A 25,844-nucleotide genomic window follows, 5' to 3' on the forward strand; every position below is an offset into this window, starting at 1 on the left:
CCATTATTATGAAAAATATAATTTTAAAGTCTAAATATTACAGTTTTAAAGAAAAAATCTCAATATTTTTTATAATTTTTAATTTTTACAAATCAAAACAAGTTAACTTTTCAAAAGTAACAATAATATTTTATAACAAATTTAAAAGTTAAACAAGTTAAAACTTTAACTCTGTTTACACTGAAAATCCTTCTACAATGACTCAAGGAGGAGATCAACTTAAGGAATCACCTCCTACAACTATGGAGAGGACCCACTATCTGCTTCAATTAGCTTATAAAATTATGATAATGTTACCAAGTGCACTATAGCACCGTTTTCATTCAGCACAAAGCAATCACCAAAAACATGATAAGAAGATGGGAGGGAGGGCAAAACAATTGGATAACCAAGGTTATAATGGAATCTGAAGCACACTATAATGAAAATGATTGGAATGGGAATGAATGTTCTATGGATTGTGTAAACCCAGTCAGTCTATCTGAGCTAACAAATACCAATACATATTCGTAATGAAAAGATGAAATAAAATTAGGGTCCCTTCTACAAAATGCTCTCCAAAATTTAAACATGTAACAATTGAAATCAAAATACTTGCTCCAACCTCTGCAGCTTAGATGATACCAATCTTGTTTGCCACATCCAACGCATCGTAATCCGGAGTTAACCTAACGTACGCCTTCTTCGTTCCATCGGGTCTGCATATCAGGGATGCAGGATTATACATTAGGACATCAATCATTCATCACCATAATGTATCAATCAATAAAGACTTTGTATCAAACCAAGTTTCTTTCTAATGATGATGAAACTTACAATGTAGGGTACCAAATTACCTGATTAAAGTGTTAACTTTCTTGGTCTGAATATCATACATCTTCTTCACGGCATCCTTAATCTTTTTCTTGTCTGCACGAATGTCAACAATGAAAACAAGGGTGTTATTATCCTCGATTTTCTTCATTGCTGACTCGGTGGTCAGTGGATATTTAAGAATTTGATATTGGTCCAACTTGTTCCTTGGAGTTGCACTGATTCTTGGATATTTGGGATTCCTGTCTTTCTTCAATGTCTTTGGCCTATGGAATGTAACTGATGTTCTGATCTTCTTAGCCTTCGGCTTGAAAGTTGAACCAGCCTTAACTGCCTTGGCAGCCTTCAAGGCTTGCGCCTTAGGATCAGCCTTCTTGCTGCTGTCAGCTGCAAAAAATAAAATAAAAGGCCTAATTAAGGACAGATAGAGCATCAAAAGCTCAATAAAACCAAGCGCAGTTAAGTAGTATCAGATTCCACTAGAATATTGAATACAAAAGCTCAAAATGTTGCTTAAAAGTACCATTTAAAACATTCAAAGGAAGATTACTTAAATCCCAAGTAAACAGAAAAATCCAGAGAGGATTCGATTCAACCAACTACTCTGCTTGAATCCCATCCCCCAATCATATAATAAACGAAGAATCACACTAATTCTTGCAGTTAAGAGCAGAAGTAGATTTCAGAAATTGGGTTTTGAATACTGGGAACGCCTCTACGGAACTCAGGTTCGATTGAAACAAATGGAAGCATAAATTCGAATAAATAAACATCTTGTACTCAAAAACAAAAAATTAGAATGCATGCATACCTTTAGGTGCCATTGCTGAAGATCCTGGACCAGAACAACCAACCTGCTAGCAGCAAGAAACAATCAAAACGAGAAGAAAAACAAAAGAAGTTTGGAAGAACGGCACGCAGGAAGCAGATTCGTACCTACAAAGAGAGGGATAGCGAGATGGAAGGTTGCGGCCGAATTAGGGTTTGTAAAATGGAGGTATTAGATATGGCCTTCAATGGTAAATTGGAGAATTGGGCCGGACCTCTTTTCATTTTTTTGATAATATGGGCTTAGCCCAAAAATCTATTATCAAATCACCCGGTCCATGTAAGTATTTGAACCAACCAACCGGTCAAAAGAAATTCGAAACCCATTTAGAATAACTTTTCAAATGGTAATACAAATATTATTTTCGTATTTCTAATTTGAGATTAGTTCATAAATGAAAATTTTCATTAATATTTTACAAAATTTATAAAAATTAACCCAAAATTTAAAATAAAAATATTATATTAAAGAATTAAAAAATATAAATATAAAAACCAAAGTATTATTTTAACTCTCGATCAAATATTTTACATATCGTGTCATAATACTTTAACAAGCCCCAAGTTTAGCATTACACGAAGAATGAATCAAGAATTTATAAGCATTAAGTTCATAAAAACATGAATAAAACTAGAGAACATGAACGCTTGAGTATCTTGATGCCGTCTACAATAAATTTTGTTGGGCATATTTTTGTGACGAAACAACTTACAAGAGCATTTTTCATAATGTCTTGATGCTATGATACAACATCTAAATACTTGTCGTGTTATATAGCTTGGGGAGTCACAAATTGAGCATCTAGAGGCGAGGGGTATCTAACTCTTTGACCTCGAGTTTCTTGATTTGGTTAGTAACTCGAAAGCAACAGATAAAACCACAGAACTAACAACAATCAAGGCTTAAGAAAAATACATTTTGTGTGCAATCAAACATCCTCATCATTACACCAAGCAGAGGACAAAGAAGATGATGATAAATGCGCCAGCATAGCAAAGCTGACCACAATTTCCATTTATAACATTTATAGCAATGTCATTAGTTTTAGATAGAATTATTGCAGGCTGGGGCCCCTCTTCTCTTTCACTCTTTTTCATACTCTTCTGGTTTGACTAAGAATTTGTAATGAATGATGAGTGTCTGCTAAGTTTTCAAAGATGCCACAACATTTTCCTACCAACCCACCACCTCTTGCTCCACAAACCTTCAACCTCTTCTATTTCATAACAAAAAGTTCATATCAAAACATAAAAGACAACTATAAACCGTGGATCGTTCTTCAGTGGAGCGAAAGGATTTAAACCTCTAACATTTTTACCGATGATATAATCTAATCACGTGAAAATAAGAAAAAGGATAGAAGATGTGTTAGGGAAAGGCAAGGGCCCTTCCAGGAAATTGTTTACAATATCAAATTTGAATTACGTGGTGGTGGGGGAGGTTAAAGCTCTGTACAACTTGTTAAGACTTGCTATAAACGACTTGGATTTTCAAGCGTCTCCTGCAAACACAACAACCAATGTGGAAAAGAAACGATCAGACCTCTGCTTTTAACACAACTTTATCTATCCAATGAAAGCAGGACATATGAACAGGCAAATTGGGTGTCTGGTAATGAATGATATAAAGTAAAACACTAATCAAAAGCTGGGGAAAAATTAACCATCGTACCCAACTCTGCAAAAATTAACCATCGAAGCACATGGCTCGACCCAACAGAAAGCCATTAAAAAAAATGTAGAAAGCAGTAAAAGAAGAAAATATGAGAACAGTGATACAATGCCCGGAAAGCTTACCTCACTAATTTCTGTAAGGGGAGTTCATCTTGATGACTAAGTTGCATGACTCGCTAAGCCAGTTCAACAATCGAATAATTTTTGTTATACCAAATGAAGGAAATGTCTCAGCAGCAGGGCTACAACAGACTCAATCGTGCAAGAAATTCCTCTGTTTCTTCACCTTCTTTAACGATCTGTTTTCACAAGAAGTTCATAGGGAAGATCAAAACATACATCATCTGAAGAAATGAGTCATAAAGAACAAAGCTATAAATCTATAACATGTTGAAGAAAATTAAGCTAAATAAGAGCAATCCATTGTTTGTCACAAAGCAACACACCCAGAAAATTTTGGCATTTGAAGAATTAGGGCAATAAAAGAATCAGTAATCCAAGCATCAAATTTTTTTTTTTAAAAAAAGGTCTGAAGTACCTTAATTTCTGCATTTTCTTGCAGACCTACTTCAGTAAGTACATATTGACCAACTTTAACCCAGTCTATCTTCTCTAAATCAACCAAGTCGTTATCCCTCTTTACTCGAACCTGAGATAAATCATGGTCAAAAGAACTTCCTACCCACATAAACAGCATCATGTCATCCTTCTTGCCTAAATACCTACTTGGAGAGAAGATCGCTAAAGCAGCTTTAGAATTGAGGTAACTTGTGTCAAAAGCTGCAATCCTTTCTAATTCCGGCCAACAGTATACCATAGGTTGGACAAACTCACCATCTTGTTTCCCAGACACAGTGGTGGATAGCATGCCTTTTTCAAAAGGTTTGGGATAGCTTTTCCATGAACTAGTAGATTGTGCATCAACTTTAGTTTCCTGCTGGCACGAGGCCACACTACCTACCCTTACATCGATTCCATTTTCAAAATTCTTGAAATTCTGAGTGGAACTTGTCTGTTCATTTGCAACCCTATCTGTAGGCTCTGAGTCCTTTTTCATATTAATTAATACATTAAGAGAGAAAGAATTCTTGTTTTTCCTCTTACTATCTTCTTGAGTGGCAAGAAATCTTGAGGCACTATTTGTTGCTCTGATTTTACAGGGCATTGTAGGCAATGTCAGAGACTTTGAACTACCTCGGCGTTCTGCAAGAGAAGGTGAGAACTTTTTAGATGAGAATAAGAGTGAGTGAGAACTTGATTCCAAGAGGACTGCATCACGAGTTTCAGGACCATTGGGCACAGATTCTAAGGAACTATTGGATGAGATAAGAGACATGTTCGAAAAACTAGACAGAGATGAAGAAGCTGGAACTGAAGGTGAAGATGCAGATGGAGAATCTAAAGAGGACTCTGAAAAATACTTGGAACTTGAACTTGAACTTGAACCTGAATCAGAAGAGAGGGAATCTGGAGAAAGATAGACAGGTGAAGAAGATGATGAAGACAAAGAAAACGTTGAAGGCGATGAGGATTTTGCAGAAAAATGCACCATCATCGACGAGTCTGAATAGACCCTAGACAGAGATACTCGAGGAGCTGATACGAAATCTTTCATGTTCCCTGAGGCAAACTTACGCCTAAGCATACTCCAATTGCTTTCTCTAACAGGAAGATGGGTTTCGTGCTCATTCTCAGATGAAGGAAATGGAGGAACAAAACCACCAGTTATAGCCTTCTGAAAAATTTCAAAATCCACATCATAGGAATCAACTTTCCTCTCGCCTGGATAAGGTTTACCTTTTAACTCCCCAGGAATGATTTTACTGTTGGATTTATCCATTAGAGGTAACAGGTTTGCAAAGGAATCCCAAAAGTTTATTGGTTCTTCCCCTTCCTTAATTACATATATAGGCCCTTGCACTCTCTCATACCGAACAATCTGCACAACAGCCCCCCTTGCATCCCTTTCCATGATTGCTCTACAGTTCTTACCAATCCAAACAAATATGGCAGATGGTATATGAATGATAAAAGCACCTCTAGAATCGAGGGCAGATGGTGAAGGATCATTCAACATTTTGGGGACAAGATGCAAAGGATCATATGGTGAGTGTGGGGCAACTCTATACATCCTCAACAATGAACTTGGGCTAAGAGGGAAAGCATGGACCCTCTTTTGGCACTGTAATAATTGGCAAGCAAAACCCATATTCGGGTCAGCAATACCTCTTGCTGCCTTTACATATTGAAATGCATCATCAAAACTCTGCCCTTCTCTCCACATCAGATAGGCAATCACCAACGAGGTTGACCGGGATACTCCCTGGCAACAATGAACAAAAACCCTTCCACTTTGTTCTCTAACATCTTCAAAGTAGTCAAAAACATCATACAGAATGCTAGTGATATCCTCAGATGGGCTATCCTGCAACCACAAAGTTCTGTACACGAAATCATCTTTGAAGTACTCCGGGCAAACGAAGCCTACACAATTCAACACATGAGTAATTCCATTCTGTTTAAGTATATCCCTATCTCGAGCAACCGCGTCTCCACCAAGATATACATGATCCGCCACTTTCGAGCACTCTTTGTCAAAGAAAGCAATCTTATCCCTCTTCACAAGCCCACAATTCTTATCCGGATTTCTCTGAATTGTCGACAAATCAAGTTTCAACCTCTCCCCATTTCCTCTCCCACTTGGAGTAGGAGGTTGCAGCCACTCCCCTATGTCGTCCGACCCTGCTTTGGGCCACTCATCCAAGCTTCGCCGGGCTATCGACAAAGGCTGTAAAGGAGGCAAACACGACCTTGCTTTGCAATGCTGCTGTGATCTTGGAGTTAATGGAGAATGGAAAATTCGGCTTGTTCCATTACTATCTCCAAGATGCCCACTGGGGTCTCCACCATCTTTGTTCACATCAGGATGGTGAAGGGAGGACCGTGACGCAGACCAAGAAGCCGAGCGCCAGAACAATTTCCGATTTCCACCAGAAAGCTGCACCGCGTCCCCAGCAGTAGCAGAGTCCTCCTCAGAGCCCACCATGCCCGCACCACAAGCCGCAGACAATAACTCAAAGAAGCCCAAGAAATACGAAAACCCTAAATAACTTTATCACTCGGACAGAAGAATGAACATATTGGGCTGAAATCATAATAAGAGACATCAAACAGTCAGACCCACATCAGATCAACATCAATAACATCAACCAAAGAGAAAAAACAAATCAAATGAAAAGGAAAAACACTTAAAATAACTAAATTAAGAAATACCCACAATTCATTCCATAGTTCTCAGACGAAATAAAAAAGAACCCAGAAACCAAACTGCAAGGATTAAAGAAAAGCACAAAAACAACAAATCTAAAACTCAAAAGAAAACTTATAGCAACGACTTTGAAAAAGGGAAAGCAATTACAGTGCACGATTTCTAGGGTTTGCAATGAAACAAAAAGGCGAGAAGAGTTACGAATTGAAACTTACAAAATCACATGGAAGAGGAGAAGTGGAGTGAGTGCGTGGAGAGAAGTGAAGAGCAGAAGAAAAGAAGTGTAATCTGAGAGAGCATTAGATAGAAAGTGGGTGTGGAGAGGAGGGAACGGAGGGGGCACTGCTACTCCATTCTAGAGACACATAGAGAGTAAAGTATTACACAAGATTTCAATGTCTTTTCTTGGCCCATTGGGTTGAATAATATGGGTGAAATTGGTGGACTTTTTTTTTTTTTTTAATAATTTTTTATAATTTTTTAAAAACTTTAAATTTTGTAACTAATAAATATATATTTGTAATTTTTTTTAAATGTTGAATAAGTAAAAAATTTATTAATGAGATTCCAATATTTTTTAAAATTCAAAAACATCATTTTTATATTTAACTAAAATTTATCCGTATTTCATGTGTTACAGTCAAAGTCCATCCCTAACTGATATTATCCGCTTTAATTCGTTATGTATCGTCATTAGCCTCACGATTTTAAAACGCATCTACTAACGAGAAGTTTGCACACACTATTAAATAATAATTCGTTTCTCTCTCTAACAGACCTTGAACCTCACACAAAACCAACCCAAATGACAAATAATGAAAGGGAAATAAAAGCATACGTCGAGTTGATTATCGTTTGTCAGTCACGATCATGATGAGAAACTAATCAAAACGAAACACCTTACGAAGTTATCATAGTCTTTAATTGTATTTCATCGAGAGTTTTTATTAATAACAATAGACATTATCCATGAAGTTTACAGAACATAGCAGGACAGTTGTACAAAAAACCAGACATTTAAACACAAACAAACAGTTTCAGCTCCAAAAGAGAGTAAAGAGAGCCGTGTGGATTGGTTTAAAGAATTGTACCTGTTTTTTTTTTTTTGTGGGGAATGACTTAGTGAGTTCTTCTAGTGAATTCCTTTAAGTTCAAGTAACCTATGATTTGGATTGGACCATAATTTCTTTGTGCAGTAGGAAAGGGAAACTTCTTGTTGGACTATGGCTTAGGGTTTCACGTTGACGTGTCAACAACGACAAACTGTGAGATCCCATATAGGTTGGAGAGGGGAACGAAATATTCTTTATAAGGGTGGGAAAACTTCTTCCTAGTTGACACGTTTTAAAATCATGAGGCTGACGGCGATACGTAACGGGCCAAAATGAACAATATTTGCTAGTGGTGGGCTTGGGCTGTTACAAATGGTATCCTAGCATCGAGCGGTGTGCCAGCGAGGACGTTGAGCCCTCAAGGGTGGTGGATTGTGAGATCTCACATCGGTTGGAGATAGAAACGAAACGTTCATTATAAAAGTGTGTTAGCTTCTTTTTAGCAGACATGTTTTAAAACTGTGAGTCTGATGGCGATATGTAACGAACCAAAGCGTTGCTAGTGGTGGGATTGGGCTATTACAAATGGTATTAGAGTCAGGCATCGAGTGATGTGCCAACGAAGACGTTAGGACCCCAAGTGGGGTGGATTGTGAGATCACGCATCAATTGGAGGGGGGAATGAAACGTTCATTATAAGGGTGTGGAAACCTCTCCCTAGCATACGAGTTTCCAAACCGTGCGGCTGACGACGATACGTAACGGGCCAAAGCAAACAATATTTGCTAGCGGTGGGCTTGGGCTGTTACAAATGGTATCAGAGACAGGCATCGAGTGGCGTGTCAGTGAGGACACTGGGCTCCCAAAGGGGTGGATTGTGAGATCCCACATCGGTTGGAGAGGAAAACAAAACATTCCTTATAAGGAAAAGCTTCGAGGACAATATCTGCTAGTAGTGGACTTGGGTTGTTCTACACAACTTCCGAAACGGCCCCAAAAGTTTTCGAAGATAATAAATGCCGAAGAAAAGTAACAAAGTGGAGGGGAGAGGACTGACCAAAGTATATTGACATTCTTCTGACAGTGAACAAGGATCACCACAGGAACAAGCTCAGGTCTTTTAAGAAACAAATCAAACAGATCAGTACATATCAAACAAGGATGGATGAAATTTGATTCCAGGAAAGTAGATAGATAGAATACACAAAGTTAAAACAGATCATAACATGAACTTTATTGGTCATAACATGATCCTGGACCTGTAGGAGGTCGTCGAGCGTAGAAGTTCTTGACTGGAGCAGCCTCAACGCCACGCCTGTTAAGAAGGCACCTGAAGTAACTCAGGCGTGGTAGCACTGACATGGTGATATTTCCCGAGACCGTCTCGTTCTTACTCCATAACCTCTCTGAGGGGAACAAGGGAGATGGGGTCAGTTTTGTGTTCTAACACAGTCTAGCCTCGCAAGCATTACTGGCTGATAATGACATCAAATACAGATGCAAAGCATACCAGCAGCTGTAGCAGCTCGAGGCCATATCGTTTGCTGGGCGTTCGACGCATCAGCAGTCTCACCCCACATGCAAGCTTCTCCTCCAATGATAAGCTTTTGCTGAGAAAAATCCGATACTCCTTCAAGGGGATCGGCACGGTACGCACGATCCCACGGGACGTCTAAATGGTCGAGATACCAAACACCTTGATCACTAAAGATGCATCTAAAACCATGTGCAACAGCCTTGGGACAAATCCCACCACGCAGCCTGTCAATAGCTATACATTAAGAGACAGAATATGGCAGTTTCTAAGTTTCTAGACACAAAACAACAGTTGATCATACCAATTATGAACTATTGTACTGGGATTCAGACCTTCTGGGAAGTTAACAAAAGTTTCCTCCCTGAAAAGAGAAGATTAGAACAGTTCAAACGGACATTCATGACACATTATGTGTTCCCAACAAATGCAAGATCCACTGAAGAACAGATTAGATACCAATTTACAGGAGTCCAATTTTTTGAAATAGCAAGTTCTTGACCTCTAAGGACGAAATATTTATAGGCATCTTTAGTGGTCATGTTCTGATCCACAAGCCTGCATTAGAAAAATCACGACATGAGCAAGCATAAGTATAAACTCTGAGATCCCATATCGGTTGGGGAGGAGAACGAAACATTTTTTATAAGGATGTGGAAACCTCTACCTAGCAGATACGTTTTAAAAAACCTTGAAGGGAAGCTCGAAAGGGAAAACCCAAAGCGGCAATATTTGCTAGCTGTGGACTTGGGTTGTTATAAATGGTATCAGAGCTAGACACCGGACGATATTCCAGCGAGGAGGCTGAGCCCCGAAGGGGGTGGACACGAGGTGGGGTGTGTCAGCAAGGATGTTAGGCCCCAAAGGGAAGTGGATTGAGGGGTCCCACATCGATTGGAGAAGGGAATGAGTGTCAGCGAGGACGCTGGAACCTAAAGAAGGTGGATTGTGAGATCTCACATCAGTTGGGGAGGAGAACGAAGCATTCTTTATAAAGGTATAGAAACCACTCCCTAGCAGACGCATTTTAAAGTCGTGAGGGAAATCCCAAAAAGGAAATTCCAAAGCAGACAATATTTGCTAGCGATAGGCTTGGGTTGTTATAAATGGTATCAGAGCAAGACACCGGACGATGTGCCAACGAGGAGGTTGAGTCCCGAATGGGGGATGAACATGAGGTGGTGTGCCAACAAGGATGCTGGGCCTCGAAGGGGGGTCCCACATCGAGCGAGGACACTAGATCTCGAAGGGGAGTAGATTGTGAGAATCCCACATCGGTTGGGGAGGTGATCAAAACATTTTTTATAAGGGTGTGGAAACCTCTAGCTAACAGATACATTTTAAAAAACCTTGAGGGGAAGCTCAAAAGGGAAAACCCAAAGCGGACAATATTTGCTAGCTGTGGACTTGGGTTGTTATAAATGATATCAGAGCTAGATACCGGACGATATTCTAGCAAGGAGACTGAGCCCTGAAGGGGGTGGATATGAGGTGGGGTGTGTCAACAAGGATATTGGGCCCAAAGGGGAGTGGATTGAGGGGTCCCACATCGATTGGAGAAGGGAATGAGTGTCAACGAGGATGCTGGACCCCGAAGGGGGTGGATTGTGAGATCCCACATTGATTGGGAAGAAGAATGAAGCATTCTTTATAATGGTATGGAAACCTCTCCCTAGCAGACGCATTTTAAAGCCGTGAGGGGAAGTCCAAAACAGAAAATCCAAAGCGGACAATATTTGCTAGCGATAGGTTTGGGTTGTTATAAATAGTATCAGAGCCAGACACTGGACGATGTGCCAGCGAGGAGGTTGAGCCCAGAAGCGGGGTGAACATGAGGTGGTGTGCCAGCAAGGATGCTGGGCTTCGAAGGGGGTGGATTGGGGAGTCCCACATCGAGCAAGGACGCTAGACCCAAAATCCACATCGAGCAAGGGGAGTAGATTGTGAGATCCCCACATCGATTACGAAGGAGAACAAAACATTCTTTATAAGAGTGTGGAAACCTCTCCCTAGCAGATGCGTTTTGAAAAAACTCAAAACGGACAGTATTTGCTAGCTGTAGGCTTAGGCTGTTACAGTAATAACCAGATGAAACATCCCTATTCAAACTACTAATAAGAATCGGGTAATTATTCGGCTCTAAATCATCCTCTCATCTACTTCATTAGTATGAACTATATCAAAGACAGCACTCAAGTATTATAGATGGGACTAAATTATCCCGAAAGTAGACAATATCGTATATTAATCGATCAAGATCGACAAAGTCGTACCACTGTTTCACGTGTGGAACGGTCTCCCAGCAATCTGCCAAGTATGGAATGATATCAAAGAATTAATTTCTGAAGCTTTTTGAGCCACTAAAAATGCTCCATACACCATAGCAGGAAGTCAGTAGAAAATAGTAGGAATCACAAAAAATAATGTATCATTGGACTAGTTTGAACAAACCTCAACTAATCTTATGGAACAAAAAGTGTTACCGTTCGAGATTAGTTGGAGTGATGCGTAACTAGGCCTAGATACTCGTCGTATATATACACGAAACAACCACATATCATAAAACAAAGACGAGTATTACACGAAGTCGACATTTCTATCCTCGCTCATTGACATCAATTTTTAAGCAATCTATAAACAAACTAACCTGTATTTACTTCATCGCCACCCAAGTGGAAGAGCTCAAATGGGAAAATTTTTCTCAAATCTGTAACACATCGAATCGAAACGAAACGAAACTTGAGGAGGACTTAGGGAACATAAGATCAGTCCTATAAACTATATGCAATAATATGTACAATGTGGTAGCCTAACCTGTTAAGATACCGGAAATCAAATCGAAAGTAAAATTTTTCGTAACGTCGAGTGGTTCTTTACATGAAGGAGAAGGCCAAAGATCTGGATATCCGACACCCCTACACGAAAATTAACGGAATGTAAGTCACTCTCATCCCAAGTTTACCAAGGGAATTAGACCATAAAAATGAGTTTACCAAGATTCAGCATGTCCTGGAACATCCACTTCTGCCATAACATTGATGCCTAAAAATCAAACAATTCTTTAGAAGACGAGTATCATTAAGAAGATGAGTATCCGACACGAGCTTTAGACGGTGAAGCTTACCCCGCATTTTGGCGAAGCTTCGCAACAAGAAAAACAAAAATGAAACGTAAGTCATTGGAAGATAAGTAATATAAGCTGAAGCTTTTGATTCATAGGAATTCAAGTGACAAATTAAGCTGCAATGTGCTCTTTGATCCATGAAAAAGTTGAAGAGAAGTTAACAAAAGGACATAAAAGCACTAAATTGTGGTGAAATTACTTGGGAGTTCAAACAGCCATGGAACTCTTACGTGACAATATCGTAAGCATCCTCGATGGTATACCGCTCATGTTTCGTGTAGGCGCCTTTCCACAGATTTGGATATGAAGGTACTTCGAGAGGAAACGATTCCTCGTCTACCATGTGCCAATGAAGTACATTCTACTTAACAAAAACATATCAGTTTAAAACAATTAAAATCAAAAGGAGTTCATAATTAAGAACAGTTTATCATTTACTCACAAGTTTAGCATAAGACATCGATTCAATGATATGCTTTATTACATCTACTGGTAGAAAGTGCCTTGAAGTATCTGCAAGGGATGCGTTGGGGCCAAAAATTATTAATAAGTTGCAACATTGTTGATACGTTAGCTATATATATATAGAAAGGGTTACCTATGAGAAGGCCACGATATGAGAATCTTGGGCTGTCTTTGATGTACCATGGAGCTTGATAAATTTGTACATCCTTTGTCTCATAGTTGAAAGTACAGAGTTGACTGAATGTCTGCGCCAACATGTAGTATAAGAAGAAAATGGATCTAAGATGATCAAATAATGATACAAATTCTTTCACAAATCATAGGGTATCTTAGTGTTCGGAAAGGGAAATTCTAGGAGAAGTCGTGTGTAGAAATATGAGCCCTTAACAATGACGATCCGTAAGGACTAAAACTAAGTAGCAAGTATGTGTTAGGAATCACGACTCTCCACAATCGTATGATATTGTCCACTTTGAGCATAAGCTCTCGTGGCTTTACTTTTGGTTTCCCTAAAAGGCCTTATAAACTCATGGACTCCCTCCCAACAATCCTCTCCTCGAGCAAAATACACCATAGAGCCTCCCCTCAGGCCTATAGAGCCTTTGAACAACCTCCTCTTATTTAAGACTCAACTCCTTTATTTGGAGCCCTCGAACAAAGTACATCCTCTGTTCGATACTTGGGTCACTTTTTTACTACACCTTTGAAGCTCATAACTTTTTTGTTCAACATTTGAGGATTCTATTGACATGACTAAGTTAAGAGTGTGGCTCTGATAACATGTTAGGAACCACGACTCTCTACAACGGTATGATATTGTCCACTTTGAGCATAAGCTTTTGGTTTCCCTGAAAGGCATCATACCAGTGGAGATGTATTCCTTACTTATAAACTCATGAACTCCCTCCCAACATCCTCAACAATCCTCCCCTCGAGCAAAGTACACCATAGAGCCTCCTCTGAGGCCTATAGAGCTCTCGAACTACCTCCCCTTATTTAAGGCTCGCCTCTTTTCTCTGGAGCCCTTGAACAAAATACACCATTTGTTCGACATTTGAGCATTCTATTACATAGCTAAGTTAAGAGCATGATTCTGATACCATGTTAGGAATCATGACTCTCCAGAATGGTATGATATTGTCCACTTTGAGCTTAAGCTCTTGTGGCTTTGCTTTTGGTCTCTCCAAAAGGCCTCATACCATACCAAAGGCAATAGTGTTCCTTACTTATAAACCCATGATTTTCCTCTTAATTAACTAATGTGGGACTCCCTCCCAACAATCCTCAACCGTATATACACACGAACCAGTAGAATAGTGAAAAGAAAATAGTGGGTACCTCCAACCCTCTCAATGCACCATAAACAGTAGGTGCCTGCAGAACCAGAAGATCAATATCAAGCCAAAGGATGATTAAACAGAACATACCCAGATGAACAGAAAGGCACAACGATTCTACCTCAATTGTGGCTTCCCCTATAATCGACTGGGCATCCTTCTTCGATACAAACAACGTATAGCTCTCATCCACGCCAAATTGAAGCTGGAAAAACAAAAAAAGATGATAATCAGCTCAGAAAAACCAATTAATTCAACAAAATTTCACCACTCCAGCTTACTTCCTCAGAATCCGAGTGAACAACAATCTTCAATTCGCTAATATCATAAACAAATGTTCTCCGTCTTCCCCAAATCTGCTCAAATATAGAAACCCCAGAAGTGTGCTTGAATATGATTCCTCTGTATCGATCAAACGCCGCTTTAACAATCGCAGAGTTGCCGCCATTACCGGCGACGGCGAGAGAAAGCTGAGGATCGACGGAGAGAGTAGCATTTCCGGTAGTGAAATCCGACGGCAAGGGCCATAGATATGGGAGGGAATCGTTGGACCCAGATGGTGAATAAAGGGCGAGAGCTGAAGGGATCAAAAGGGCAATGAAAATGTGGAATTTGAACATGATTTGATTTACAAGTTTCGAGGAATTCGAGGATAAAAGTGAGCTGGGATTGCGATGAACAAGAAGTCAAATGCTGGAATATTTGAGTTGACGAACCCAAATGATTGGTAGATTTGTTGACGGATAAATAACTTCCACCAAGTTAACTATTCCATGTCTTTTATTTACCTGTAAAATAAACTTCAATTAAAATATATAATAAATGTTTTATTTTACTTTTCACAATTTAATATTATTTAAATATTTTCCGACATATCCTTATAAATCTAATTGCAAAATAAACGGGTTAAAAAAATAATTTTATTCTATTTTTAAAAATATTAAGAATATTTAACAAAAGAAATCAATCCCTCAATTACTAACTCGAAAAAAATAGAGTTAGATTAGGTTGAATTGTGAATTATATTTGAGTTACTCATCACCGACTCAACTAACAATTTTTTTTAGTTGATCTACCGCTACAACTCGTGCAAAGATGGGTGGACTATATTGAAATCTTGTCCAATCTATTTTTTTTAATTTTAAAATAAAACTAAAAATATTCCTAAATAAAGTAAATGAATTTATAATATGGTTTGATCTTTGTTTTCTTCCCATTTAATTACTTGTTATTCCCAGTTGCTTTCCTTTTAATCAAAACAAAATTTATGATTGTGTTTTGCAATAAAAGTATAAAAATATCCCTCAAAACCTAAGTTTACAACAAAATAATAGAAATTTAATTACTTGTTTTCTAATGCAAATTATTGCTTTAATTATTGGATTTCAAATATTTTAAAATCTCGCTTGGGCCATGGGAAATGGGCCTTATTGTGAGCGTTGTATGCTTTAGGTTGGCCCAATTGGCCCAATATGCTTTACTTCATATTTCAATCATTATTCTCCTTTTAATGAAAATTAGATGGAAATTATCCGAAATTTGCGGAGATCGAATATTTTATAAGAAATTTTCCATCTTTTTATGTGTATTAATATTAAAGAATTTTTAATGAATAATCTTTCATTTATTTTAATATAATTTATATTTTAAAAAAACTATCTATAATATTTTATATGTTATAATCTAATATTTAAAAATTCAAATTTTAATATTATAATATAATCTTTTATACCCGTAAATAAATATCTTTATTATCGATAATCTAAGTCCTCATATAAATGCTATAATTTTGGTTTATTTAATATCTGTAATTTCAAACATTCATTTTAAATCTGAATTTGGAGCTAGCCAAACCCGACCAAAAAGGTAAACGGGTGTGGGCTCAATCGAATATTTTAAATAATTAATTGATTCTGTACGTTTATTTTGGGCAACTGTTACACCAACATTAATAAAGGGATTCGAATCCTTTAAAACTTTATATATCTAGTTTTTTTTTTGTTTTTTTTTTATAAATATATTTATTTTTTAATTTGAAATCTTAATTTTATTAAATTCCGTTCAACACGTGGCATTTTATGACATATTTTTTAAAAATTATTATTATTTTTGCACGGTCACTTTACTGGTTTGTACGCTTAACTGAGTTAACCATAACAGTGACGAACCGAACCTTCTATTTTGCCGCGATGCCCACAATTTCGCGTTAAATTTACCCATTTTTTTTTCATCTTCTTCCTCATCTCGATCCCTCCATTGTTACACTGCTCGCATTTTCAATCATAGCAGCAATGGTGCAGCCTGTTATTGCCCTCCAGAACGATGAGGAGAGCTCCCTGTTGCTCCAGTCTGGCGCCAGCGACCTCTCATGGCGTTTGAACTTTGACGGCTTTCAGTTGTCTCCAGAGTACAAGGAGAAGAAACCTACTTGTGCCCTCCATCATTGCCTTGGGGTTTTGAGTAATTTCCTTCCACTTTTTTCTCTCTTTTTTCCTCCTCGGCCTGATTGATGTTTGTTTTTCTTTTTTTGTTTCGATCCGTGCTTGTTTTGTCAATATCGTATTCGATGGTGTTGGTGCCTTGTTCTTTACTGCGAATATCCGTTTTCATGTCTTGGTTTGTTGTCTCTCTCTTTCTAATTTGTTTTTAGCGTAGCTGCCGATTATATTCGTTTAATTTTGTTTGTTTGTTTGTCAAGAGGATTTATTCTTCTGACACTTCGCCACTTCCTTTAATTTCTGTCCTATGATAGTTGGATTTCTCTTTTCGTCAAATTTTGTTTATCCTTCGCCGTATTATTTTCTTGTTGATTAAAGGGAAATTTGGATTCCGTTTGCTTTATTTTATGTATTTAATGAGTTATTGGTCTAGCCATTCTTTGGATGAATTTAAATTGGTGAGGAGGATATGTATTTCAATGTTTCTATAAGGCCTGAACTGGAAGCTGGAGAATTATTGTTTTTGCTGCTATTGGATGTGGATGTTTGTGGTTGATTAATTCTCACAGTTGAGTGATCTTTTTTCATATTTAAGTTCTGAGATCCTGAGGTCTTGGTCGTGGAATGGAAAGTTGAGCAGTGGTTTCCACTTTCTGTTGCATTCATGGTCCTTGGTTCTGTTAAAATTTTAAGTTGCAAGTTTGTTTGTGCATACACTTTTTTGGCTTTGTAAAAGCATGTATATGTCGTCATGTATCTGTTTGTATAGCTATTACTACTTTGTATAATTTGTGATTAACAGATAGCATAGTTAGATATAAATTGTGTAGGAAAAAAAAATGTAAATCCATCTTATTCTTGACTTTTTCTTGATGAATTCAGGTCCTGAAGATTATGTAGCTGAGTACTACCAGCAGCAGGTTGAAATGCTTGAGGGATTTAATGAAATGGATGCCTTAGCCCATAGTGGTTATATTCCTGGATTGTCTAAGGTTAATATTGTTATGTACTTCTATGCTTTCTTAATGAAGAGGATAATCTTCACTGCTCAAAACCAAATTTTATTTTTGGTGGTTGCAGGAAGAACGTGAAGATTTAGCAAAGAGTGAAACATTTGCAATAAGAATATCAAATGTTGCCAATATGGTTCTGTTTGCTGCTAAAGTCTACGCATCCATCAGAAGTGGTTCTCTAGCTATAATTGCATCCACATTGGATTCACTTCTTGATCTTTTATCTGGTTTCATCCTATGGTTCACTGCATTTTCCATGCAAACACCAAACCCGTACCAGTATCCGATTGGCAAAAAACGTATGCAGCCTTTGGTCAGTACTCGTGCTCCTTCCGCTTCTTTACTATTTGTCAGTATAAAAAAAATGAACATACAGTTGTATGTTACCATAAGCCCATCTGCAACTCCATGCAACCTCCTCTTATTAAAGTCACAAAACTATTATTGATTTGGCATCGACTCTTAATATACCGTTATAGGTAGCTAACTGCCGTTAAAGACTCTCCTCAAGACTCCTTACATGTGAATACCTTAGAAATCCTTTATTTTGTTTTTAGAAGGTAAAAGCTGATCCTTTAATTTTGCTTAACATCTGATTCTGCCGTTTGTTCATATTTTTCTAATGGATTATGTACTGCGGAACCTGGCAGTACACTTCTTAAGCTGTAGTTGTTTAAGAGCTATGGAATTTCACTTACTATGTGCATGAATAAAAAAATTTCAACTTGTCATGTACTTCAATTATTATGCAGTACCATGTTCAGTTCAATTTCTATAGTACTGTGATCAATTTCTAATTTATATGGCTTTCGAACGTCCCTCAGGCCTGTATTGCCTACTGGAAAGCAAAATATAATCCACATTATAACGATCAATTAAATTTTAAACCTTATAGCATTATTTGGAAGAGCAGTTACTTTGTTAAATATGTTCATACCATTTAAATCTGGTTGCAGTCAAAAGGTTCATTTTGGAAGGGGAGTAGACCTGTGGTAATGATTGTGTGTTATGGAGTTCATATAGTTGTTTGCTGCTGTTTCTCTGGATGGTTTAATGATGGACAATGGATGGTTGCTGGTGATTTAGTTACAATTTGATGTTAAATCTAATAGAATTTGAGTCATCTTGTGTTAGCTTTTCTCAATCCTATATCTGATACTCATGTCAGGAGTCTTACTGCAGTTGAAAGGTTAGTTTTTATTTTCTATAGGCTCAGTTGACTTCTCTTATCCACTTCTTTATATTGATACTGATACCTAGGACAGACTGCAAGGATGGAAGATCGGTAGTATATATGCCTTCCAGTTGATATCAAAGGCCCATACTTTCAATTTCTTAACTCCCAATTTGCAGAATTGTGAAGAAATTGTCTCTCAATAACAAAGAGGGTGGTTTGGGTATGAGGGGGGTTTAGTATGCTTTACTGGCCAATTGAGGTTGGAGGATACTTAGAATTTACTTCCGTTGTGAATCCTCTAAGCTAAGTACCACAAAATTCAAGCTTTATGGAAGAGAAAATGGGGTGAAAGCTTTGTGGGGCTGGATAATCATGTTTGAAGGGAGGAAAGTCCTGGAAGCTGATTTGAGATGGAGGGTGCATGATGGGATTTTTGATGCAGTTTCCTGAGAATTGAGACCGTTCATCTACATTTGTACCGTTCCTTGTGGAGTAGGGCCTACACCAGTCAAGTCATTAACAAGGGAACGGTAGAATTCCCACTACTGCTTGCAGGCCAGCCAGGACTTGCGTGCGGTGCGAATGGAAGGGAATTTAATTTGCGGAAGAACTCTTAATACCCGATCCAAGCACTTTTCAAGTTCTTTCTAACCCTAGTATTGCAGTGAAAAGGAGGTCGATCTATTTTGACCAAGCATAATACAGTAAGATGAGAGCAAAAAAGTATCTTTTGCACAGAGGACATAGAGGCTCATTTAGAGATTCTTTTTAGTACGTATGACAGGTAGTCTAGATATTTCTATATGGAATTTTAATCCATCTGGTAATTCCGTGGTAAACCGGCAATTCTCGTTTGTACAAAAATTTTGGAAAGACATATTGAAGCTGCAGGACGTTTTTAGCAGTCAAATCAAATTTTAGGAAAAGGGGAACGGAATTGGAAGTCGTTGGTGCAACAACCCAAGCCCACCGCTAGCAAATATTGTCCTCTTTGGACTTTTTCTTTCAGGCTTCTCCTCAAGGTTTTTAAAACCTCTCTGCTAGGGAGAGGTTTCCACATTCTTCGTTCCCCTCTCCAACCAATGTGGGATCTCACAATTCACCCAACTTCGGGGCCCAACGTTCTCGCTGGCACTCATTTATTTTCTCCATCAATGTGGGAACTCCCCAATCCACCCCCCTCCCCTCCTTGAGGCCCAGCGTCCTTGTTAGCACACCGCCTCGTGTCCACCCCTTTCGGGGCTCAGCCTCCTCACTGGTATATCGCTCAGTGTTTGATTCTGATACCATTTGTAGCAGTCCAAGCTTACTGCTTGCCGCTATTGTCCTCTTTGGGCTTTCTTTTTTGGGTTTCCTCTCAAGGTTTTTAAAACACCTCTGCTAGGGAGAGATTTCCACACTCTTTGTTCCCCTCTCTCATGTTGGAATGTGCTAAACAATTTTGGTTTGTGAATCCGTCTTGGAAATTTGGCACTTAGTAGAGTATCTCTGTAACTGGCTTTCTAAACTAATCTTGAAATCCATAAACCGATTAGCCTTTTAGCATACCTTTATTAATCCTGCAGAAGCAGGCATTCACGTCCAAGCTATGGCTCTCAATTCTTGAATGTGATCCAAGAGAACAAGAGCCCCAGATATCTTGGTATTGAGAATTTTGGAGGACGTAGACAATGAAACCAACAATCTTTAAGGGAAGAGCTAGCTTCCCGTCTGTTCATAGAGGCAGTTAGGGATGCAAATTCAAGGATGGCTAGGCTGCAATAAAGGATGCTCTGCATGCCGATGGCCAAACCATGCGTAAAGAACTCTTAAATTGTCTAGAGAACCAGAGGTGGGGGTATTCTGATTAGAGTGTGATCTGATTCCACCAGGCTGGTCCAGCACACTCAGAAGACAGCTAGCGCTAATGTGACAATCCTGTGCAATACCTCTGACATTGTGTCTCTTGCCACATCTTTTTTGATATATATATAAGTATATATATATATATATATTCACTCATACATATATTATAATTTATGCTTGACGATAGTTGAACAGATAAACCCACACTTAGCTAAAATGGGCATGCTGGTTCTTTATCCTTGTGGTTATCCCACCCCTGTGGGCATGCTGGTTTTTATCCTTGTGGTTACCCCACCCCTTTTTGATCAATTAGTTTCTTTGAAAGATTGAAAAATAAATAGAACTCTTGTTTTGCTGGATCTTTAGATTTTGAATCCTTTCCGAAGGCAAGTAGAATGAGGATTACATGAGGTCTCATGCATTCAAGAGAAAAAAATAATGATAATAAAGAACTACCATCCAAGTTAGGATTGTTCGCACCATTCTATCATTAATCAATGTTGGGTAGATTATTTTTTTTTTTTAAAGAAAAAAAAAAAAAGAAAGAAAGAAACTTATCTATGATTATGGGCTATCGCTACTAGACGACTTATATTCTATTTTTTGTTCTAATGCCAGGGTATTCTTGTTTTTGCCTCTGTCATGGCAACTCTTGGATTACAGATAATACTGGAGTCAATTCGAATTCTCTTATCAGGTGTAAGTAGTTAGAGAATCATCTCTCTTTTTCTCGTGAAATTCCCCAAGTTTTTCCCTCGAGCAGAACAGCTGTGTACCTAGATAGTTGATTTGGTTTTTGTTCCACACTGTTCAGAAGGTTTGATATCTATTTCTTTTATTTACTTTCTTGCTCTTTTCAGGATTCTGAGTTCAACTTTACAAGGGAGCAAGAGCTATGGATTGTGGGCATTATGCTTTCAGTTTCTCTGGTGAAACTACTCTTAGTCGTTTATTGCCGCTCTTTCACCAACGAGATTGTCAAAGCTTATGCACAAGATCATTTCTTTGATGTGATCACCAATGTAATTGGCCTTGTTGCTGCACTCCTTGCTAATTATATAGATGGCTGGATGGACCCTCTTGGAGCTATTATTGTGAGTTTCAGTTCTCTCTCAACATTATGTTTACTCCAACATCTTGAATGCAGTACTTACTGTTGTATGTACATTAGCACGCATATTTGCTGAATCCAAAACTCGCTTAATAGCATATTTGTTTCAGTGTGCATCTTGTTTATAAGATCTTGAACTTCTTATACATATATAACCCCCTGAGAATGAATTTTTCTGGATCACCATTAACCTTTACAAGTTGGGCATGTTGAAAATCAGTGAGTTTTTGGTCGAAATATTATATATCCAGATTTGTATAACTATTTCTTGTGCTTCATTTTAGTTTCGGATAGTGTGAACTTTGTAGAAGTTGCTTATGTTTACTCTGAACTCTGAACTTCTGCAGCTGGCCTTATACACTATTCGCACCTGGTCGATGACGGTATTGGAAAACGTGAACTCCCTTGTTGGAAGATCAGCTGCCCCTGAGTATCTACAGAAGCTCACCTACCTATGTTGGAACCATCACAAGGCCATCAAGCATATCGATACAGTTCGAGCATATACATTTGGGTCACACTACTTTGTCGAGGTTGATATCGTTCTGCCAGGAGACATGCCTCTGGAAGAGGCACACGACATTGGTGAATCATTGCAAGAAAAGCTTGAGCTCCTGCCGGAGATTGAGAGGGCCTTTGTTCATCTCGATTACGAGTACAAGCATAAACCAGAGCATGCACAGACACAATCTTAGAACAAGGCAAACACGGTACTCTCTTCACTCTACATTCCACCTGATCTATGTGGTGAAGTGTAGAGACCGAGTTTGAGCTTGTAAATTTGCCTTAATTCTATCTGAATGGTGTGGGATTTCTTTGGTAATCTTAGAAGAAAATAGAGCAAAAAATGAGTTTGTTCATTCTTTTTGTCAATCGAAGAAAGTGTATAAAAACCGAAAACTCGGAAGCTAGTTTCAGAATTTTTTTGTCAAGAACCATCCTATATTGCTTCGAAAATCGAAAGCATATGAATCTAAATGAATTTCGAACAGTATGGATTTTATTTTTCTAACATGATGCTTGGATTTGGTAACTTGTGTATTTATTATTTATTTTTGTATTTTTAAATGCATTATTGGAATTTTAAAAGTTCTAAAATATTTTTTTATGATTTATAGAAATTGATCGATAATACCTTAATTAGTTAGAAGCGACATATTAATGTTCCTTGTGAATGCATTATTTTGTTTGAAATTATTGTATTTTTTCTTGTTTGTCAGAAAACGTTGTCAGATTTTGTGTCATTATTTGAAGACAATTGACAAATTAGCCACCCAAACAGATGAAAAGAAATATGTCCCAATAAGAATGTCGTGTCCATTTGTTGTGATTAACCTCTTTATTTTCAAAATCTTTGATATAAAAATATAATATCTTTTTAAATGTATTTACACGTTTTAAATGTCAAGATGATTTCAACTTTATAAAAAAAAAAATGTCGGAACAAATATCAATACAAAATATTAATATTAATGTTGGTAAATATTTCGTGAATGTTCATAAAAAAATATTTAAATTAATAAATAAAAATTCTCCCAATGGGTTTCCATTTTAAAGTTTGCAATTTAAAAAGAGAATTTTTCTTCTATTTTATATATATAAATATATATAGTTAAGAATTTAAATATATTTGTGAAAAAAAAAAAGTAAAATAAAAAACAAACTACTTTAATAAGAAGAGAAAAAAAAAATATAATATCAAATGGGACAGTTTTTATTTTGTTTATACTTTTGTCAATGAATTTTATATTAACAAAGACTTTTTTATTAAATTTTTTTTGTCATTTTCTTGCTTTTTATTCATGCATTTACAATGCACCTAATTTAGACAATTCTAAACGTCAATGTTTTGGTAAGATTTTTTTTTTTTAATTCAACTACTTTTGTATTATTGTTACGATTTTAAAACATGAGAAATTTTCATATATTTATAAGAAATGTTTTGTTGACGTGGGATCACACAATTCATCTTCTTTAGAAACTGAGTGTCCTCATTGACACATCGTCTAATGTCTAAGTGAGCTTGAACAGTAACATTAAACTTAACGTAATTCAATTGGTCAAATGTCTAATTCACTAATGGAAGCAGACCATAATTTAAAAATAAGTTAAGTTATATTTTACGTTGAAATATTAACATAATGTCATATTTTAAAAATAATTATTGAAAATAATGACAAAATAGAAAGAAAAAAAAATGTTGCATCAGTGGTTGCGTGGGCAACTCCAACACCCCATCCATTATCCCCTGGGCCCCACCTTCTACTCTTAAATTTTCTTCTAATTACTCTTCGGACCACATCTGAAAGTTCCCTTCGATTTTGACCCCTATCCTTTTTTTTTTTTTTTTTTTTGCATTATTTTCCTGAAAATTAAATGGAAAATAAGTGATAATATTACTTGTAATTTTTTTTTTTTATGTTAAGTTACTTATTTATAATTATCAAAAAATTTGGTATTATATAGGTGATTGTTGAGGTCTATCGAGATGTGACACTCAGTAAATGAGAGGTATATGAATAAACCGAGATCAATTTCGAACAAAAATTATCCTTTTATGCTATCTTTTTAATTATTCAAGACACTTACGAATCTTAGCTAACAAACAAACAAGAACTATAGAAGCATCGATTTGATCAACATTACAAGCTCGGACGAATAAGAAGAACACTTAGATTAATGAAAAATTGCACTAAAAGTAGACGCTTCACAAACGGAAAGTTGAACTCGAACCGTAAATGCGAGCTCTAGTCGTTGAAGAATCCCACAGAGATGAGGCATTATGAACGAAAAATATGAGCACACAAGTTTCATGTTTGAACAAGGGTTACCGAACATGACATTATTATATGATTTTTCGTAGTATTGAGACGCTTCGAGGTAATATATCGACGCTAAAAATTAAATAAAAAATAACTATCAAACAATATCTTAATTTTCTACTAGGATATATATGGATGGACACGTAGGTTTACCCGTAGGATTCACATCGCGTGGGCCCAAGCGATCACGTGGTAAGGAGGAGGCTTTCTCCAGTTCCAAAACAAGACAAATGATTGGTCATTCACGAATCCCATTCAATCCCCTCCCCACCAATTATCACCCAAAGCCCACGTGGTCGGCTACTACTGGCTGGCCCACACCGTCGTCATATTTCATTGCCTCCGTTGCTGTCACGTTATCAAAACCCTTTTCACCTATTGAATTCTTCCCCTTCTTCTATTCTATTTATACACAAATTTTCTTAAAACAATTGATCCCATAAGCTCTTCACAACAAATATAATGGCTGATTCTCCTGCTGCTTACATTCATATGGTAAGTTGGTAACCCTTTCCACTCATATTTTTCTCCTAAAATCTCATCCGTCCGTTCCGATCGATCGATAACGTGTAAAAACGTTCCTCTCGCTTATAATAGGTGCAACGCTTGATTGAAATGTGTTTGATTTTCCGTATGAATAAAGAAGAGTGCATGGAAGCTGTTTCTAAACACGCCAATATCAACCCCGTAATCACCTCTACTGGTACTAGTTCGTTGACGTTTTTAATTAATCTGTTCTTCTTCCACTGTGATTCACCTCACCGGTTTCTCTTTTCTTTTAGTGTGGAAGGAATTAGAGAAAGAAAATAGAGAGTTCTTTGAAGCTTATTCCGAGTCTCGAACCATAGACGATAGAATATTAGCTGAAGAAGAGACAAGACGGTTGATCCAAAGGATTATGTCCAAACAAGATACCGATGACTAGCAAATTCTATATGCATGCATGCACCTATTACCTTGATAGTATGAGACGAGTTACATTGTTCATATCCAATTGAAACATGTCCCGTGGCCATCTTCTCAAAAAATAAGGGTCGTTATGTAATTTGCTCGTACTCGATATGATATATATTTACAATGAATTATTTTTTTATTTTTTTGGGTAAATTTTGTAGGGTAATTGAGATTGGTGACATAAGACTCTTCTCCTATCGTCCATCATTGATTGAAAATACAAATAACTCCACTGGTACTTTGTCTTTATTATTTGATGTTTATACGAGTTTAGAGACATAAATGAAGAGAGGGACAAGTAGCTTTGTAGCAATCCAAATCACGAGCTTTTCTCTAGCACTATCGAGTGTTTGTTTTACGGTCTAAACTTCCCGACTATCATATTTAGG

The 25,844-nt window shown here is 37.4% G+C and overlaps 5 protein-coding genes across 9 annotated transcripts; 2 read left to right on the top strand and 3 right to left on the bottom strand.

The window, feature by feature from the left end:
• Positions 1-381: 381 nt before the first annotated feature.
• On the bottom strand, positions 382-1,813 carry LOC111483893 (60S ribosomal protein L23a-like). The gene is made up of 4 exons (XM_023130270.1): positions 1,750-1,813; positions 1,625-1,667; positions 837-1,200; positions 382-698 (listed from the first exon to the last, which is right to left on the bottom strand). The coding sequence occupies exons 2-4, from the start codon at positions 1,635-1,637 to the stop codon at positions 614-616; spliced, it is 462 nt and encodes a 153-aa protein (XP_022986038.1). The 5' UTR covers positions 1,638-1,667; positions 1,750-1,813; the 3' UTR covers positions 382-613.
• Positions 1,814-2,861: 1,048 nt separating this feature from the next.
• LOC111483811 (protein-tyrosine-phosphatase MKP1-like) lies at positions 2,862-6,965 on the bottom strand. Of its 2 annotated transcripts, XM_023130132.1 has the most exons (4): positions 6,799-6,965; positions 3,854-6,460; positions 3,439-3,614; positions 2,862-3,143 (listed from the first exon to the last, which is right to left on the bottom strand). In XM_023130132.1, the coding sequence occupies exons 2-3, from the start codon at positions 6,359-6,361 to the stop codon at positions 3,558-3,560; spliced, it is 2,565 nt and encodes an 854-aa protein (XP_022985900.1). In that variant the 5' UTR covers positions 6,362-6,460; positions 6,799-6,965; the 3' UTR covers positions 2,862-3,143; positions 3,439-3,557. The 2 variants fall into 2 exon arrangements, with proteins under 2 accessions (XP_022985900.1, XP_022985909.1); XM_023130141.1 differs by lacking the exons at positions 2,862-3,143; positions 3,439-3,614 and having other exon boundaries at positions 3,854-3,964; positions 4,042-6,460.
• A 1,708-nt stretch (positions 6,966-8,673) lies between these two features.
• LOC111483820 (beta-hexosaminidase 1) lies at positions 8,674-14,821 on the bottom strand. Its single transcript, XM_023130155.1, has 15 exons — positions 14,377-14,821; positions 14,217-14,300; positions 14,097-14,132; positions 12,892-13,003; positions 12,736-12,806; positions 12,524-12,654; positions 12,294-12,310; positions 12,163-12,211; positions 11,984-12,084; positions 11,817-11,876; positions 11,443-11,476; positions 9,629-9,727; positions 9,474-9,533; positions 9,146-9,396; positions 8,674-9,041 (listed from the first exon to the last, which is right to left on the bottom strand). Exons 1-15 carry the CDS (start codon positions 14,713-14,715, stop codon positions 8,869-8,871), a joined length of 1,617 nt encoding a protein of 538 aa, XP_022985923.1. The 5' UTR covers positions 14,716-14,821; the 3' UTR covers positions 8,674-8,868.
• A 1,565-nt stretch (positions 14,822-16,386) lies between these two features.
• On the top strand, positions 16,387-22,712 carry LOC111483847 (metal tolerance protein 11). Of its 4 annotated transcripts, none has more exons than XM_023130197.1 (6): positions 16,387-16,555; positions 17,416-17,525; positions 17,614-17,859; positions 21,187-21,267; positions 21,429-21,662; positions 22,027-22,712. In XM_023130197.1, exons 1-6 carry the CDS (start codon positions 16,387-16,389, stop codon positions 22,372-22,374), a joined length of 1,188 nt encoding a protein of 395 aa, XP_022985965.1. In that variant the 3' UTR covers positions 22,375-22,712. The 4 variants fall into 4 exon arrangements, with proteins under 4 accessions (XP_022985965.1, XP_022985991.1, XP_022985974.1 ...); XM_023130223.1 differs by lacking the exon at positions 16,387-16,555 and adding an exon at positions 16,831-16,991; XM_023130206.1 differs by lacking the exon at positions 16,387-16,555 and adding an exon at positions 16,983-17,101.
• A 2,191-nt stretch (positions 22,713-24,903) lies between these two features.
• LOC111483901 lies at positions 24,904-25,689 on the top strand. The gene is made up of 3 exons (XM_023130281.1): positions 24,904-24,996; positions 25,099-25,204; positions 25,284-25,689. The coding sequence occupies exons 1-3, from the start codon at positions 24,964-24,966 to the stop codon at positions 25,424-25,426; spliced, it is 282 nt and encodes a 93-aa protein (XP_022986049.1). The 5' UTR covers positions 24,904-24,963; the 3' UTR covers positions 25,427-25,689.
• Positions 25,690-25,844: the final 155 nt, after the last annotated feature.

This window comes from Cucurbita maxima, unplaced genomic scaffold (assembly GCF_002738345.1).
Source record: "Cucurbita maxima cultivar Rimu unplaced genomic scaffold, Cmax_1.0 Cma_Scf00001, whole genome shotgun sequence".
Taxonomy (NCBI): domain Eukaryota; kingdom Viridiplantae; phylum Streptophyta; class Magnoliopsida; order Cucurbitales; family Cucurbitaceae; genus Cucurbita; species Cucurbita maxima.